Consider the following 18,578-nt stretch of genomic DNA (forward strand, 5'->3'; position numbering starts at 1 on the left):
CCTCAGCCAGCCTGCTGGTGAGAGCGAGCGGTGTGAATTCCTGTCTCCATATCCTGAGTGGCCAAGAAGAGCTGCAGCTTCGGGCTCCTCTGTGATGGCCTTAGACTTGAAAAGTCAGCAGCTAGCTCAGGGTTTTGTAAGACACTGAGCCAGTCTACACAACTCTGCTGGAAGAGTGGCTATCAGTGTAGGGTGCTTTTATGGAAGGCTCCTGGCTGGCGCGGTGAGGCTCATGCATGTCTGAGTGTCCCCTGGGGAAGCTCTCAGAGCATCGCCTTTTCTTGGTGCTGAGGATTGGACCCAGAGGCATTCTACATCCAAGTTGTGCCTCCAGCCTGGTTTCATTTCTTATTTGAGAACAGGGTCTTATTAAGCTCCTGAGGCTTAATAGAACCTACAGTCCTGTCTCAGCCTCCCAAGCACTGGGATCACAAGCATGCGCCACCACACCCAGCTTCTTTTTTTTGTTTTTTGGTGGCACTGGGGTTCCTGGAAACCCTTCTACCTCCGGGCTACACTCCCAGGCCCATTTTAAATTTTAATTTTGGAAACAGGGTCTCTTAAGCCAGCGCAGCTGGCTTTGAACCTGCAGGATCCTCCTGTCTCTGCCTCCCAAGCGCGGGGATTACAAGAGTGCACCACCACGTCCGGCCCCAGCTTCTTTTTTAAAAAATTGAATGCTTCTAAGAGAGAGGTGGCTAGCACATACTTTTTGGTCAGCCTGTTGTGGTAGGAATCCAGAGGGGAGAGCAGGCCCTTGATGTTGCCTCCTGGTTCTCAGCCTCTGTGAGGTGAGGCAGGCCACTCGGGAGGGCTCTGTTGGAGGCACACAGGCCATCTGTGGCACAGCCTCGCGGCAGCGTAATTCTTGCTATTGTGTGGCACACAACCTTGGAGAGGTGGGAGGGTGAGTACTGGCGTGTCCCCTGTGGGTATCTGAGCTGAAGGCAGGGAAGGTTTTAAAAACAGAGCACATTCCATAGACTGAACATTGGTGCTTAGAGAAGAAGGGCTAAGTAGCCGTCTCCCAATGGCGCCTGGAGAGGTAACTGGGACTGAATGCAAGGCACTTAACAGAGCAGCGGAGAAGCTGCTATTGAGTGCATGCGCGGCCTGCTGTGCGGGGCTGAGGTGTGCTGCTCCTGGCTGGCCCTGCGGGCCTGGTTCTCAGAGCATGTGTGGCGAGGGTGCACGGTGTCTGGCGTTTGCAGCGCTCTCTTCCTGTGTGGCACGACCTTTTCAGACATTGGACTGGGAAGTGACTCCGTGTGCGCCCGGCCTTCTTCTCACCGGATAAAGCCTTTCGATTCCCTCGGGTCCCAGTCTTCACACAGTCGGACTTCAAAATTGTTCCAGGGCCAGGACCGAAGTTTGGTAAGTGTGAGAGCTTTCATGACTTACATTTAAATACCTTCGGGGTGTGAGAGTGTGCAGATTGTCTGGAACGCTGCTTGTGCCTCTCAGACTGGAGCACCAGGAGGCAGCTGGCCTTGCCTCTGTCGCTCCTGCAGGCTGGTTTGGCAGATGCTCCTGATTTTATGCTGGGTGGGTACTTTGACAAACTGGGTTATTTTGTGCTTCTATTAAGATGTGTAGTTCTGCGTGTATAGAAGGATGTGCACTTTTAGCACATGTTCCTGGGGTAAAGTTACCTGCTGTGCACACGTAGATGAGGAAATAGGTGTGCGGGAACACTTAGCTATACAAAGGGGGCAGAGGAGGAATCTGAGGGTGGCTTTCTCCTCTTCTCAGTGCACCCCTTGAGAGGTTTTCCAGGCAGGAGATAGGTCACAGAGGGGGCTGTTGCCTGGCTGCTCAGAGGAGGGAGCGACTCAGATGGATAGTCGCGCTGGGAAGGAGGAACCCAGCCACAAACACTCAGGGCTCTACGCGAGGTTGGAGGTGCCGGCACGGGAAGGGTGAGCGGAGAGCTGCTGTAGTCGACTCTCTGGGAACATTCAGGAATCTTGTGTGGAGTCTGCGAGGCCCCGCCTCTTCCAGAGACGGCAGGGGCTGTGAAGTGTGCTAATGACGGTCCTCAAGAACTGCTCGTTAATTTGGATAGAGTTGTATTTTGTAGAGGGACGTCAGGTTTGAGTGAAGCTCATGGAGCAGAGATAAAAACAGAACTTCGGCAGGAAGGAATGTAGTTTGTACGTGTTCCTTTGCGTTTTGGAGAGAATCAGGCTCCATCTGTGTCTGCTCGTAGCCCTCTCTGGCTCTCATGCCGTGGCACCTGAGCCGTGTGAGCTGCGGCCTGGCTCTCCCCGCTCCACGCGGCCTCCTCCTGCAGGCTCCGCTCATAGGACTGGATGCCGGGAGACTTTGTAGAGTTCCATTGTGAGCACCACTATCCAGATTAAGGAAACTAAGTCAAACCACTAAACATACTCATCTTACATTAGCTTTATACACTCTAAGAGGAAAATGAGAAGCAGCACACCTCGAGTAAGAAAATACTTGTGTTCTGGTCTGACCTTTCATGGTGGCAATGTTCATCTGAGTCTTTGTTTCCTCACTGAGTAAAAGAGGACTGGATTGCAAACGTATAGGATTAAGCAAGATAAAGTTCAGTGGAAGGTTGATAACAGATGCCATTGAGGTCACAATTAGCATAGGACTAATTTTTCTCTAGCTAGAGAAGTTCTCTCTGCCCTGTGGTCTTCTTGTTACTGGTTGGTGTGTGTTTTGATTGGCTTCTGGTGGGGTGGCGTCTCTTCATGGGCCATGGCGGACTTCACTTATATGCCAGGTGATCATGACTCTCTCTGTCCTTATATTTTCTGAGTGTAGTTTCTTGTGAGGCCATTACACTCATTTCAGTGAGGCCATTTCTTGGATTATGCTGAAGTAACAGTGTTTGTTCAGGCTGATGGCGGTGCACCAAGGCCACCTCTCGGCCGCTCCTCTTTTTCCTGATCTCAAAAGGCAGCTTGTCGTTGCTGAGCTCAGCCGTGGAATCTCACTAAACACAGCTTAGCGTGGAGCTTGCGGCAGACGCTCCCACCCAGACGAGGCCCACAGTCTAAGGTCTGGTTGAGCACGAGCACTCACTCGTCGCTGGGCGCACCTGAACTCTGCCCCACTTGTGCTGCTTCTCACAACCTCCTTTCCAGGACCTTGAGCCACCAGCTCTCTGCTCTGGGCAGTGCGCCTTGGGGTGCGGGGTTTGCACAGCAGCAGGCACAGTGGCTCTCGCTCGCTTTCTCGTGTGCTCCAGGGCTCACTGGGCACTCTGCCGTGGCCAGCCACCTCCCGCCCTCACGCTTTCCGCTAAACTGAACCGCCCAGCCCTGCTCCATGAGGCACTTCTCAGCAGGAAAGGAAGCTGGCTGGGAGGCCAGGGTGTGGCGGAGCCAGGCTGCCCAGGCTGCGCTGTGGGTTGGTTTGATCACACTATTAGGTCTTCCTTCTAGAATCTCTAGACTCTGCTGCTCCAAGCCCTCCTCCACTGGCCGTCGGCGAGCACACCTCGCACTCCAGCGTTGTTCAGAGTCCGGGCAAAGGGTCCGAGCAGCGTGGTGTCTGTCATCCTTTGTTTCTGGGAGAAGTGACTTCTCCCAGGGCTGAAACACGTTGACTCTTGTCCCCTCCTGTGCCTGGTCCTCACTCCTTCGCACTGTCCTGACACTGTTGGGTTACCTGGCCTTGGTGCTGCTGAGTTCACCAAGTGTGCTTCTGAGGCGTGCAAGAAATGACACCAAAATTTATTACTTAAGTCTTTCCAGTTTTCTAGTATAGTAAACAGAAAATGTTATGCTTTTAAAATATATCATGTCTTATCAATTGTAAGGCTTTTTTTCATGAAACATTTTAGTGTATCTGCAAGCAGCATGTGTCTTACAGATGATGGAATTCCATTCTGATAGTATTCGGTGGCATATAGAATAATGGACCTTGTCTAGGTTTTGGCATTTGGAAATGAAACCCACTGTGAGGAAGTTGGAGCTTAGAGAAGGTGGATGTTTTCCGCAGATCACAGAACAGGGACAGTCACTGTGGGGGAGGGATCAGTCTTGTGGTCCCCCGAGGGGAGGGGCCAGGCTGCATTCACACTCTTGGAGTAAAGCCTGGCACTGTGAAGGGAGGAAGCAGGGTAGTGGGATGGACTGCTCCCAGGGGTGCCCTGTGTGTCTGCGAGGGGTCACCTTTTCCATTTGAGTCAGAGCAGGGGAGGACCCACCTCATTCTCCTCCCTTAGTACCAGCTGTGGGTATGTACCACATTTTCAAAGGTGCACGTGTTGTGTGTCCAGCCCTCTGAATGTGCCGAGAGCAGCACTTGTGAGGACAGGCCGACCGACCCCGTGCACTTTCTCCAAGGGCCTCTGCTGTCCTGAGCCCTAGCAGGACGGATGAGTTTTGCCAGTCTTTTATATAAATGTCCTTTTGCTTGGTTCATTATATTTCTGATGGTCCTGGAGTCATATTAAACTCAGATGACTGTTAAGACACAGCTTAGGAGAATTTTTTTACAAAGAGTAGGAGCTGGGCAGGGTATCACATGCCTGTAACCCCAGTACTTGGGAGGCTGAGACAGGAGGATTGCAGGTTCAATCAAGGCTGGCCTCAACAACTTAAATCCTGGTTTGAAATAGAAAAATAAAAAGAACTGGAGTTATAGCTCAGAGGTAGACTTCCCCTGGGCTTAATCTGCGGGGGGGGGGGGAGTAGGAAGAAGAGCAGCCTGCACCGTGACGAGCTTGCAGCCTCCCTTCCTCCCCTCCAGCTCCGCTGCTAGCGGTGGCTGGAGTACTTCCTTCCAGCCCTCGGGACCAGGCTGCAGCTGGGGCTGTGGAGTGTGCAGCTGGAGACAGGGCTTCTAGAACATGCTCCTGTCTGCTTCGCCTTGGGTGTTTTGGCTTGTCCTGTGCTCTAAATAGTCTATCTTTAGAACAGTGTTGTAAAAGAAACTTAAAAGAGCTTGGCATACCCTTCAAGGCACTAGCTGCTAAAGAATGTGAATTTGAGCCGGGCATAGGGGTACACCTGGAATCCCAGCACTCGGGAGGCTGAGACAGGAGGATCTCAGGTTCACCAGCCTCAGCAATTCAGTGAGGCCTTCTCCAACTTAGTGAGGCAGTTCAAATTCTCCAACGTAGTGAGACTGGTACCCGCCCTTGGTAGATTTGTTGCTGTCCCCCTCTGACACTATCCTCCATCTGCTCTCTGGGCATGCCTTTTTTTTTTTTTTTTTTTTGGTGGTACTGGGGTCGAACCCAGGGTCTTTTCTACCTCTGGGCTATACTCCCAGACCTATTTTATATTTTTTTATTTGGAAACAGGGTCTCACTAAGTTGCTGAGAGCCTCACTAAGTAGCTGAGGCTGGCTTCGAACCTATGTGATCCTCCTGTCTCAGCCTCCCAAGTGCGGGGATTACAAGCATGCGCCACCATGCCCGGCTTGGGCATACCATTTTTGAAGTAGAGAAGCTGCATGTTCTCTTCACCTCCACAGAGCCGAGACCTGCCTGCCCCGCATTCTTGCCTTCTGGTGGAACATGGCTTGCTCCAGGGTGATTCCCTCGTTCTCTGTCCCCCGAGGCCCGCGTTGTCCCATGGAGCCGGCCGTGCGGAGCCACAGGGTTGTCGGGGCCCTTGGCCTTGGCGGCCCCAGTGCTAAGCTTCCCTTCATCCTCTCCTCAGCAGGAGGGTGTGTGCGTCTGTACAAGCGGCTTCCAGGAGGTGCAGAGGAAGAACGTGGCAGGGCTCTTAGAGCTGGGGCAGTTTAGCTTGGTGTGGTCTGGTGAGCGTGGACAAAGCCCTGTGGCCCAGGAGCAAGGGGCTCGAGGCACCTCCTCCATGGGAGCGCTGTCCTGCCCCTGAGCGGCCGTGTAGCTGGCGCCTCTGCTGCCGGGGAGCGGGAGAGGGCTCCGTGGTGACAGCCAAGATGTGGGAATGTTAACCCACCAGTGGGGCGTGCTGAGTTACTGAGTGCACGTTTGTAGCCTCAGTGATGTCTAGTTGATATGCCCACTAGTAGGTAAGCACTGCTGGGTGTCCTGCCGCTGCTAGGCCCCGTCGCTCTTAGCCTTCCATCCATTCGTCGTTCTTGCCTGAGTGTGTAAGACGCCATCTGGGGGAGTGGGTGGAATGAAGTGTCCTGCTAGTGTGGACCCCACGGGGAAGAGGTGTGGACTCTTTCTGCCAGCCTCCCTCCCAGACCTGCTCCGGTGGGTGCCCCGTCTTCCTCGTGGCCTGACTACATCCTGGCCTCGGTTAGGTCCATGTTGGGGTCTCTTGTGAGCAGGCCCGCAGTGCGGGCGTGGAGTCTTGTGCTCAGCCTCTGTGCTTCCCCCCTCAGCCTCTTCCCGCACTGCCCCTGGTCTGTGCACAGCTTCTCCTTCCACCGTCTTCTATGTTTTCATCTTGTTCTTGGTGTTTTTCCTGTCTTGGAGGCACTGTTTATTTATTTATTTAATTCCTTAAGGAAGAGCTTAGTCTTGAGTATCCACAGATGTCTCATATGCCCCGATGTTAGGATCTGTGTTGCCTTCAGTTTTCGGAAGGGCTGTTTGGTGTCACCACACTGCTGGCCCGCCTGGCGCCCGAGCGGGGCATGCCCAGCTTGGCTCCTTGGCCAGCGGCAGTGTGCTCTGTCAGCCCTGCCTCTGGGCCTGCCACAGGCGGAGTCTTCGCCCACACATCTTGGCGCTGCTCAGTTTTTCGATTGTTTTCCTATTGTTGCTCCATTTGTTGCTCCATTTGAATAAGTTTTATAAGTGCCATGTCTTTTCCAAGGTTTCTTGCTTTTCTTTTTCCCTATTTCAAGAGAATCTGTAATTCCTTCTTCAGACTTCATGGTGGTCACCACAAGTCTTCCAGGGACTCCTGCGTTGGCTTCCCTTGGCTTGGTGAAGCATGGGCTGGTTGTCTTCCCTTGTTCACGTTGTAGTTTTCCTGCTTACTGGATTGAGACATGTTCTTGCGGTGTTCTGGGCACCTTGGGGTGCCCAAGCTGCCGGGCCCCTCATGGCCTGGGCCGCCTGGGGTCCCGGCGGTGGCCTTGCCTCTTGGCTGCCTGTGGCTCCTGTGCCAGCTTCGTGCTCAGCACCATTGCAGCGTCTGCTTGGCTTCTCATACCTGGGTGGCCGGGCTCTGCCAGGCCTGGTGTGCTGTTGCTGGAATGGTGGGTGTTAAGAAACGCAAGGCCTCCCCTGTGGGTGGAGGGCAGGAGATGCCAGTGTCCCTGCTGGCCTGCTGGGTGGCGCTGGCCAGCAGGACCCCGGCCACTCTTTGCTGGGTCACTGGGACGGGCAGAGTGTGCTGCCAAGGATCTTCCACTCAGTCCCTGTTGTCATGTGGCGCCGAGGGGACAGGCGGTGCTCATAAGAGTTTGCAGGGGACAGTGGGCCAGGCATGATGCTCGTGGGCTTGCTGGGCTGCCCCGAATCATACACTCTCTGTTGACTCTTGTTGATGGATTCGGGTTGTCAGCTTCTGTCTGGCAAGAGTAGGCCAGACTGGAGGGGGAGCGGGAGAGACTCGGCATTCGCTTCCCTCTTCCTGTTACCCAGAACCCTGGGAACGTACAGTGTCTCGGAAAAGGGCAGTTTCTGTGAGGTGCCATTTCTTTCTGTCAGTATGGAAGTATCAGCAATATCCAGTGTTGGTATAGTTTGACAGCTTAAAACCTCCTAGTTACTACTGGTGAGTATTTTGCGTGGTGTGAGGTTTGTAGAACGTTTTTGGAGGGCAGTTTAGACATATATATTAAGATTTAGAATGTGATATATGTTCTCCCACTAGAATTAATGTATAGGCTTACTTACAGGCATGCTCAAAGATAGATGTACAAGTATTTTTAAAGAAGGCTTGTTTCATAAGAGAAATATCACTGTGTATGGTACATAGGAAAACATGAGCAATAGCTTAATAGTCCACTGAAGGGGAGTGATTAACGGCATAGTCATTAATACGGTGCTTGACTAAGTACTGCTGGAAGTGGCCGAGGACGGGCTCTTCCAGGCTGGGGTTGGGCCCTGCCGACGTGTGAAGGCGCAGTAGGTGTGTGCGGGCAGGCAGCGCAGGCAAGGCCTTCGGGCTGAGGACGGGCTCTTCCAGGCTGGGGCTGGGCGGTGACGAAGCTGCACTGAGAGAGATCAGAACCTCGAGTTTCTTTTCTTTGGGCATGTTCCTATTTGAATGTTTTGGGCATCTCTAGTAATGCTTTGTTTACCTTTACAATAGGAGGAAGACTGTACTCTGTGTAACTTTTCTCCTGTTGCTCTCCACCTGTTTCTTAGGACATGACTGATAATAGCAACAGCCAGCTGGTAGTGAGAGCAAAATTCAACTTCCAGCAGACCAACGAAGATGAGCTCTCCTTCTCCAAAGGCGACGTCATCCATGTCACGCGAGTGGAGGAGGGCGGCTGGTGGGAGGGCACCCACAGCGGCAGGACCGGCTGGTTCCCCAGCAACTATGTGCGCGAGATCAAGCCGAGTGGTGAGTGTCCTTGACATCTGCGACCCTGGGTCTTGGATGGAGTTGAGCGTTACCCTTCCCTTCTACACGCTGGGGCGCTGGGATGAAGGGCTCCATCACGACATTCCAGCACGGCATTTTCCACATACAAAGAGAAGACATCTCAGATCTGTTAGGTTTTTTTGTGTGTGTGTGATTCTGAGGAGTTAACCTAGGCAAGCATTCTACTGTGGAGCTATGTACCCAAGCATTTTTTATTTTTTGTTTTTGAGACACTGTCTCTTACTTGCACAGGCTAGCCTCAGTCTTCCTCCTCTCACCTCAGCCACTTATGTGGCTGGGTGGCAGGCATGCACCACCAGACCTGGCACAATTTTTCTTTTCTTTTTTTTTTGCGGGTCTGGGGATGAAACCCAGGGGCATTCGACCTCCGAGCTCTACCCCCTGCCCTGTTTTTTATGCTTTATTTTGAAACAGGGTCTCAGTAAGTTACAGAGGGCCTAAGTAGCTGAGGCTGTCCACTAACCGTGATCCTCTGGTCTCAGCCTCCCGAATGCTGGGATTACAAGCATGCACACCACGCCTGGCTTACATTTTTCAATTGAGGTGACACCTTGCTGTGGTGCCCAGGCTGGCATCAAGCTCTCAGGCTCAAGCAGCCTTCCTGCCTCAGCCTCCAAGTGCTTGGGCTGCAGGGTTGTTTCTGCTCCTGGTATTCACTACTGTGGGTAGTGCTTCTGTGAACACGGGTGTCTAAGTGTTCAGACCCTTGCTTTTAGATGTGTTCACAGGGGTGCTTTTTGAGCTATGAGGGGTTAGGCCAGATAAATCCATCCAGGTGACAACACTGTAAGCCCAGAATGCCTTTGATGACGCCTCATCTGCTGAACACCGTAGCTCAGCTGAGCCCACTGGACACATGCTCAGAACACGTTCACTACCTAAGTTGGACAGTGAATTGTACCACATACTGCTTGCCTGGGAAGAGATCAAAATTCTGCCAAGCTCAGTTCCTTCTGAAGTTGTGTTGCTTGTACACTGTTGTAAAACCCAAAACTCCTTGCAAACCTTTGTGAGGCCAGGGCTCCGTGTACAGGCCGAGCGGGGACTGCAGGCTCAGGCGCTCACTCTCCACTTCTGCGGGCGCGCCGGCCTTCCGGTCGTTCTATTGTCCCACACATCTAACAGCAGCGGGCAGGAGCACCAGTCCTCACATTGTTGCCGACTTACTTTAAAAAATAGCAGCCAAAGAGGCTAAGGTGTGTGAGGTTGTATCTATCTTGTTGCTAATTTTTTTTCTTTCAACAAATTTTATTTTATTTTTAAAAATTTTTATTGGTGCATTATATTCATACATCATATTGGGGTAAAAAACTTGTGTGTACAGACATGCACACATCACTGATTTAACCCCTACCCAATTCTCACCCCATTCCCTCCCCGTCCCTCCCTCCCTTGCTCGGCTTAGTGGTTGACTTTGATATGTTTAAGTACATTGTGTGTTTTAGAGATTTTCCTCTTCCCCCCTCCTTTCTCCTCCTTTAGGTTGTCTTGTTTGCTCCTCCATAGGATCTCCTTTTTCATCTAGAGTTCCTCCTATGACCCCTTTCTCCCTAACTCTCACATATTAGGGAAAGCATCTGATTTCTAATTTTTTGTGACTGACTAATCTCACTTAGCATAATGTCCTCCAGTTCCATCCATTTCCCTGAAAATGATGTAATTGAGTTTTTTTTTGATGGCTAAGTAAAATTCCATTGTGTACATATTCCACAGTTTTATAATCCATTCATCTGTCTTAAATTTATCTGGATTAACAAAAAGCCCAGAATAGCCAAGGTAGTTCTCAGCAACAAAAACCATGCAGGAGGAATCACAATACCTGACTTTAAACTATACTACAAAGCCATTGTAATAAAAACAGCATGGTACTGGCAAAAAAACAGATACATAGACCAATGGAGTAGAATAGAAGACCCAGAAACAAGTCCACACACTTTCAGCCAATTGATTTTTGACAAAGGGGCCAAAAACATACACTGGAAAAAAGATAGCCTCTTCAACAAATGGTGTTGGCAAAACTGGTTAACCATATGCAGAAAATTGGAAATTAATCCCACTTTCTCACCCTGCACAAAAGTCAACTCAAGATGGATCAAAGACTTAGAAATCAAACCAGAGACCTTGAAGCTCCTTGAAGAGGGCATAGGTCCAACACTTCTATTTTTTATTAATATAAAGCAGTACTTTTTATTTTTATCCTAAAACCCACTTGTCTAAGATTCTTTTAGCCACATATTGTGCTCTTGTTACTGTCTAGTGTGACTTCAGTCCTTACATCGCCCAGAAGGCAAGTGTTGTTGGGAACTAAGGCGGGAAACAGGCAAATGATTCCCTTTAGAAAAAGCTCTCCATTCATGATTCAGCTAAGCGGCACTGTGTGGTTGGTCTGTGATGCTGCGGCGCAGCCAGATTGTGGCTGGGCAGTCGGGCCAGGCTCCGGACCCAGAGGCGCCTGCCTTCTTGGGTGAGCAGCAGTGCCTGGCCAGGGCCGGGGCAGGGCAGGGCAGGCAGAGCTGCTTCTGGCCATCTGGGCCGGGTCTCGGCAGCTGTGTAGCTATCCAGTCCCATGGTCTTTCTGCAGTAGTGGTGGTTCTATTGAAGGAAGCTTTACTTTCCAGGTATTTTCCTTGTGGTGTTTCCAGTTAACCCAGCATCAGAAGTCACACTGAGGGAGGTGACCCACTGGTCTCTGCCACTGGTGCTCGCTGGCCTGCGGAGCAGGGAGGTCTCGGCGGGAGCGGAGGGTCCGGCTGCCACGGGACAGTGTGCCGCTCTCTTCCATCTGTACTTCTCCTTTTTGAGTCTTATTTCCAAGTACACGTGTGAGGCCAGTTTAACAAGCTCACACTGCATTGTTAGCAAAGACACATCTTTGTAGGAACTCCATTGATGCCACAGTATTTGTGCCAAACTGAGTTTCGTAGGTTTGGAAATTTTCCCATTTTTAAAATACAAGAAATCCCATCATATTAGTGATTCATTATGCTGAATATTGTTTATTTGACAATGAACTAAGGGAGTATACTGTAAAAAAAAAAAAGCTTGGCTGATCTGGTTCTTTTTTTTTTTTTTTTGGTGGTACTGGGGGTGGAACCCAGAGGCTTTCTACCTCTGGGCTATACTCCCAGACCTATTTTATATTTTTATTTGGAAACAGGGTCTCACTAAGTTGCTGAGGCTGGCTTTGAACTTGTGCGATCCTCCTGTCTCAGCCTCCCAAGCGCGGGGATTACAAGCGTCGCCACCACGCCCGGCTGATCTGGTTCTAAATGTTGGCAGTTAAGGCAGAAAGGCATGAAACCACATTAAAAAAGAAACTCCCATTATATAGCAGTTCAGAATAAAATTCTAGGATTTCAGTTACATTTCAGTGTTGTGATTTTTTAGTAGTATATGTGCCTTTCTGATTTTGGAGTAGGTTTCTTTTTTTGAAGGTATGTTCATTGTAGGCATTGTAATTTAGTATAATTAGTACTTAATTTTCTGAAAACAAAAGTATCCCAGTTTGAAATAGACTTATGCCCGGCATAGGCATAGTGGCTGCATGCCTGTAATTCCAGTACTTGGGAGGCTGAGACAGGAGGATCGCAGGTTCAAGACCAGCCTCAGCAAATTAGCAGACTCTCAACAACCTAGTGAGATCCTCAGAATAAAAAATAAGAGGGCTGAGCGTGTAGCTCAGAGGTAGAATGCCCTTAGGCTCAACGGGGTCAGTGTCACAGATTCATTTAAAAAACACAAAAAAACAAAGCAGCTGACTCCCCACACTGCCGGGAGTTGCGTCAGCACCGCTTCCGTGTGAAGCACAGGTCGGCCTGCCCCTCAGCCGAGCGGGTCCCTTTGGTGCATTTTGGGGGGTCTGCGAGTGCTGTTGTTGGTCCCTCAGTGTGGGGTGGACCTCTCCATTCTCACCTGCAGCTGGCCCTCCAGACTGCCCAGCCCACCTGTGTCCCGGAGTTCAAGTCTCCCCGAGTGCTGCCCCTGGTGGTTCGTCTTGGAAGAGTTCTGGTCAAGCTTCGCCCTTGTGTGTGTGCTTTGCAGTTGCAGACAGTCCTTCCAGGGTCTGCTTAAGAGTCCTTGTTTGGTGCGGAAAGCGCCGTGCTTGTTCCTGATGCGCACGATCTTGCGGGAGGTGCAGCATTGCTACTGTGGGTTGTGTTCTCTACCCCTGTTTTGGATGTGTGAAACCGTGCGTTTCTACCATGTTTTACCCGTGTGTGTGTGTGTGTGTGTGTGTGTGTGTGTGTGTGTGTGTGTGTGTGTCTTACATAGTACAGAATTTGCTGGGTTCAAAGGAGAAGCAAGGAGGAGGCAGCGAGGGCCCCTGGCATGGGCAGCACTGGTGGCTGCAGTGACGGGAGGGAAGCGGCTGAGCCGTGGTCCGCGCCCGGAGGACCTGGTGGGATCAGTAGCCAGCGCTGGCCCCGCTCCCTGCTGTGCACACTCACGGGCTCCTCTTAGCTGCTCTTTCACGGGCACTCTCTTTGCGTTTGTGCCGGCGCACACTCATCCAGGAAAGGCAGTTCTTCAGCGTGAGATGCTGACTGCGACCTGTGCTTGGAAGCACGCGTGCACACTGAGACGGAACTGCCGGCTGCTGGCCCGCAGACCTGCGTGAGCTTTCATGCTGCCCCTCCCTGCGCTCGGAACCTCCCAGTACTCTGTGTCTAAGTGACAACACAGCCTAGTTTTGGGTGTGGTTACTCATCTGGCCGTGATACTGCAGAGTTGGATGCAGTGTGGTCTGGCTGTGAGAGGGCCCTTGCTTCTTCAGTGGCGCTGCACCGAACTTGTGGTCTGAGCGCCTGATGAGGGCGGGTGAGGGAGGGCGTGTGTGCAGTGGTGCAGGCTCTCTGAAGCACCCAGGGTGGAGAGGACCCTTCCTGACATGTTGTTTTGGAAAGCGTTGGGAGATGGGGCCTCTGTAGGACCTGGGACACATGCTGCATACAGAGGGGCTGGGACTCGGGGGCCTTTCAGTTATACTGCAGATCAGCATGCCAAGCATGCAGGCACCCCAGTACTGATGTCACTGAGTATGGGCATTCCTGTGCCAGGCCACTTCCGAGGGTGGTGACGGAGGGTCCGGAGGTCAGCGTGCAGCAAGTTGGAGCTGGGTGCAACCTTCCCTCCTTCCCTGTTGGAGATGCTTTGTGTGAAGTCGTGTGAATGTGCTGTAATACGTAGGGTGGAAGTACCCTGTGCCATGGAGCAGGGCCACCCATGCTGCCTGCTCCGCCGAGAGCGGGCTCCGCTCACGGCACTTGGTGTGTGTCTTCCGCCCATCTCCTGCTCCTCACCCTCGCTGGGCCTGGCAGGCAGTGCCGAGCGGCATGCTTCCGTCTCTAAATTAGAGTCTCATTGGCGCCTGCCGCTCACTTGATGTCTTGGCCCTTTTCCTGCCCCTCCTTCTCCATGTTAGGTCATTACGTGGAAGGCTGTTAGCATCTGCACTTGGGATTGAGTCTACAGCCAGCGCCTGTTCAGCGAATACTTCCTTGGGCAGCCACTGCCATGGGATGGAAAGGCAGGGCAGAGGGAAAGCTGAGGGGCTCTGCCGAGAATTGGGAAGAGGGCACGGGGTGAGGCGGAGGTGGCTGCCTGTGCCCATGGCTGGCACTTCCACAGAGTGAGAGACTTAGAGATGCAGTCTCACCTGCCCTGGGTCCCTGATTCAGATAAGCAGACAAATGAGTCACTGTTGTGACAGACAAGGGGATTTGAACGTAGACTAGGCATTCACTCAGACATTTAATCCCGTCCCTGTGATGATGGCCTGATCCTTGGTCTCTCTGCAAAGATGGACGCTAATTATTGATGGTAACCTCTGTAATTTCTTGGATTCGGTATAAATACTTCCAGAAGAGGAAAGGTTGGTCGATAAGATCAGCTTACAAATGTGTTGGTGCTGTTGAAGCTAAATAAGAGGACTGATGTTTTTCTACTTTTACATAGAAATGTTAAGTTTCAGCCGGGCATCGTGGCGCACGCTTGTAATCCCTGTGCTTGGGAGGCTGAGACCGGAGGATCACGCAGGTTCGAAGCCAGCCTCAGCTACTTAGTGAGGCTCTCAGCAACTTAGGGAGACCCTGTTTCCAAATAAAATATAAAATGGGCCTGGGAGTATAGCCCGGAGGTAGAAAAGCCTCTGGGTTCCACCCCCACTATTAAAAAAAAAAAAAAAAAAGAAATGTTAAGTTTCTGCAAAACTGTTAGGGAAACCAGTGATGGTACAGTTACATTTTCCAGCAAAGGTCAAGAGTGGCTCCTGCCAGCAAGTCATCCCTTGGAGAACTGGGATGGCATGTGAGAAGCCGGTTGCCTAACAGGTCTCAGACCCTGGAACCTGGGCAGCAGTGAAGCGGTGGACCACCCCGCTGCAGAGTGCCATCCTCGTGGATGGGTGAGTGAGGTGCCAGCTCAGAAGACGGCAGAGGGAGTGCAGGCAGAGGCACAGGCCACGGCCTCCTGGAGCGAGCCTCCTGGAAGTCCTTGCTACTCCAGAAGACATCGGGAAAAGAATGCCCATGCGGGCCTGTGCACTTGCTGCTGCGGCAGGCGGACTTTGACGCTGCGCGGTGGGTGCCCTCGGCCGGGAGGCAGCGTGCCTCGCTTCCCAAAAGCGTCTTCTCCGTCCGGACTCCTCCTCCTCGCCTTGCTTTCTTCTGGAGGTTTTACTTGGCTCTCTCTGGCTTTGTTCTGCTTTTCCTGTTCTTTTGGAAGTCCTTTTCTTCCTATTTATTAGAACCACATTAATTTTGAACCCATCCTTCCCAGTATGAAGTGCTGGCTTGTGGTTTCCGCACTCACCTTGGTGCTGACTGGTCTGCTGAGATTTTCTTCATTGAGCGTATGGCGCCTTTTTCATTCGCTGTGGCTCCCCTTTTGCCTGGCATTTAAATGCACTTCTGGTGTGTAATACAGCAGAGTATTTCTACCCCCCGGGTGCTGGGTTTCCTTGCTTAGCGCCCTGTGCGCCCGGGGCCCATTTCTCCGTGCGGCTCACGCCTCTGCCTTGCTGTTCCTTTGAGGGTGATACTCGCTCCACAGGGTTCCTCTGCGCCCTCTGCCTTGGACGTTCCTGCAGTTCCTGCAGCCGGGAGGAGCATCAGCTTCCTGGGCTCTCACACAGGGCTCGGCCTGTGTAGATGGCGTGGTTGAGCTAGAGGAGGGAATGGACTTGCGCATGCCCTCAGCGCTGCAGGCTTGTGTTGGGCTGTGCCCCGCTCCCGCCCACCAGCGCGCCTCGTGTGGTTTCTGGGCCAGTGGGCAGTGTCTGGGCTGCTCTGGTCAGCGGTGTGACCTGGCTGCCCAGGGCCAGCCAGCCCGCCGCGGGCATGACCCCTTGTGCTCTCTGCCGCCTTTCCCTCCGCACATCTGTGTGAGTTCTGTTGTTTGCAGCGCACGAGTTCTGCGGGCTGCAGGAGCGGGAGGGCGTGCTGCGGCGCAGGCCGGAGTCCATCTGCGCCTTCCCCGCTCCTTGGTGACAGCGAGCTGCGGCAGTTTTGACTAGCGGGTTTTTTAGGACTCTAAGAAAGCCAAGCGTTTGGAGCTCATTTCCTGGATACGTGCATTTTTCATGTTGTGACCGGCCATCGCTTCATTCTTTCATACAGCATACTCGTGCTCTTGTAGAAGCTACTAGAGACCCGTAAGGCCGTCCAGGGGCCCCCCTGCCCTCAGCCTGTCCTGGTCTGGTCATGGTGCATCGTGATGTGCAGGAGCCCAGACACTGGTGGCCTGAGCCAGCTGGCCAGGAGTGGCCCAGCTGGGCGGATGGGCTGGAGGGTCGGCCTCTTGGAGTAGTCATGGTGGCTTGCGGGTGCTAGCTCCAGGCTCCTTCCATCTTGAGCTCTTGGTGTAGAACTACCTCAAGGTGTGTTGGGCTGTGGCCACGAGACCTCCTGCCCCAGTGCAGGGAGAAAAGGCAGCTTGCCTGGGCTTGTTCTGATGTTTGTCCCTTCTTCCTGCTTACCATTGTTTAAATATAACATGAGTAGCCTGAAACTTTTGCTGAAAAAAGCTTTCTCCTTCTAGTTCTTCTAGTAAGTTGAGTTTTATTAACTAGGCGTTGAGTTGTTAGATGTGCCTTCAGTTTAAGTAAAGTTACAGAGTTGGCAAATGAATTGCTTTCAGAATGAAGCAGATCAGGGCCACCTCCTCAGGTGGCCAAGCCTGTGCCGTGAGCGTGCTCTTCTGCGGTGGGTCAGGCTCTGTAGCTGTGCGTTGGGCTTCAGTGGCCTGCCCTCATACTGCAGATTTTAAAGGTTCAAAGCATCACTTTTCTTCTAGGGTGAAACATTTCATCTTTATCTCTTCCACAGTTGCGTTCTTAGCCGCAGATCTGAGCTTGAGAAGAAAAATGTGTCATTAGGAACAGATTGGTTTTCCTTTTTGTGTACGTATGGTTTGCAAGTCATTTGTCTCCTGTGGAGTTGTTTTCCATCCTGGGGCAGAGAGAATTCTTTCAGCTAGGAATACTAGCTTTTGTTCTGTTCTCTGTTTAACGCCCAGAAACATGGGGCAGTGAGGCGAACAGCTCCAGAGGGGAGCCAAGTTTTAAGGCCTCGAATCCTCCTTGGGCACGTTGGGCTCCTTGCTGCGGCTGACAAGACTCCAGACAAGGCGGGCAGTCAGCCTCAGGGCTGCGATTAGGGATTGTTGGCTTTGGAAATATTGCTGCCTCCAGCCCTGTGCCTGTGGATGGGGGAATTACGGAGGTAGAAGAGAGGAGATCTGAAGGCAGACAGAGCGCCACCAATTTGTACACCAGAAGGGTGGGGATGCGCCTGGCCCAGGGCCCAGGGCCCAGGGCCACACGGCAGGGTCCTCTGGGAGTGGCCCTGGGAGGTGAGTCCCTAGGACATGCTCAGCAGCGCCCCTTAGGGGTGTGGGAAAGGCCTCTTCTCCCATCAGCCCTGCTGTCCTCCAGGACCGCCCTTCCCTGTAGACCTGGAGGGCCTGCAGAGCCCGTTAGACATGGGCCGCCCGCCCACAGAGCTATTGATACATCCCACCTACCCCTAGAACCAGTGGCGGACACACACAGCTACTCTGTAGAACCAATGCCAGTCATGCACCACTCATCCCACTACATAGGCTGTGACAGACACAGACCATGGGAATGGCGACTTGTCCAGAGGCCCCATTGAACCCCTGGCAGATCCCACATCCCACCCACCCTAGCCCCGGGCTAGGGCAGACAGACGCAGCCACTGCCCGCCCTGTGGCGCTGTGCCGAGCGCGTGCTGAGTGGGCCCTGACTGAGAGGCAGCGACTCTGGGTCGTGTGCGTCTTAGCCGCGGCCCTGACTGGTGGCCCCTGGGCCTGGGCTTCTTCAGGAGACACTTCTCTAGGTGTGCTTCCCTTTCCATCTGTCACCTGCACATGAAGGGCATTTCAAGCCATCAGCAAGATCTGGCTTGTTTTAGAGTCTTGGTTCTGAGCGCTGAATCCCCAGAAGTCAGGCAACACAAGGCTGGTGTTTCGGCACTGTTGTGTTCTGGCCAGTGTTTTCTCCAGCTGTTTGTGCATGCATGTTTCTGACGCCATGCAGCTGGGTGTGCAGCCCAGCTGTGTGGTTTTGGCCTACACTAATGGAACACAGTCTCTTAGATGTTTCCCACCCGATCGGGGGAGCGGGTGGTAAAGGGTGTGGGGGTGCCTGAGTGCGCCAGCTGGAGAGGGGCTGGGTGTCTGGGCTCAGCGAGACCTTCATCTCTGGCTGGTGATGGCATCTGAGGCCGCTGGGTGAGTGGGGGGCAGGGATGGGGCCTTGGGTGTTTCATCCTCTGTGGCCTGGGTCAGTAAAAGTGCCTTCTGTTTTATTCCAGAGAAGCCAGTCTCTCCCAAGTCAGGAGCCTTGAAGAGCCCTCCCAAAGGCTTCGACACGACTGCCATCAACAAGAGCTATTACAACGTGGTGAGTGAGGCATGAGGCCTTCATGAGCAGCTTGCTGCTTAAGGGTCTCCAGACGCGACATGTGGGCCGAGACCGGCACCTAGAGTGTGCAGGAGGTGGTACCGCCCTCCACGGCAGCCACGATGAGGCCACCTGGGCACAGCAGCTGGTTCCTCCTTAGCCCAGCA

General features: G+C 52.7%; 1 protein-coding gene across 5 annotated transcripts in view; it reads left to right on the forward strand.

Moving 5' to 3' along the window:
• The window catches only part of ARHGEF7 (Rho guanine nucleotide exchange factor 7), a gene marked incomplete at both ends in the record, with an annotated part of 127,663 nt that overhangs the window by 66,093 nt on the left and 42,992 nt on the right, over positions 1–18,578 (forward strand). For 3 of the 5 annotated variants that reach the window (XM_080689762.1, XM_080689763.1, XM_080689764.1), the window contains 3 exons: positions 1,244–1,374; positions 8,246–8,447; positions 18,323–18,411. In XM_080689762.1, coding sequence (XP_080545888.1) covers positions 1,244–1,374; positions 8,246–8,447; positions 18,323–18,411 — 422 coding nt within the window. Of the gene's footprint in view, positions 1–1,243; positions 1,375–8,245; positions 8,448–18,322; positions 18,412–18,578 lie in introns of those variants that run through there. The other 2 variants (XM_080689765.1, XM_080689766.1) reach the window with 2 other exon arrangements.

The sequence above is a fragment of the Muscardinus avellanarius genome (assembly GCF_963383645.1).
Source record: "Muscardinus avellanarius genome assembly, chromosome: 2".
Lineage (NCBI taxonomy): Eukaryota > Metazoa > Chordata > Mammalia > Rodentia > Gliridae > Muscardinus > Muscardinus avellanarius.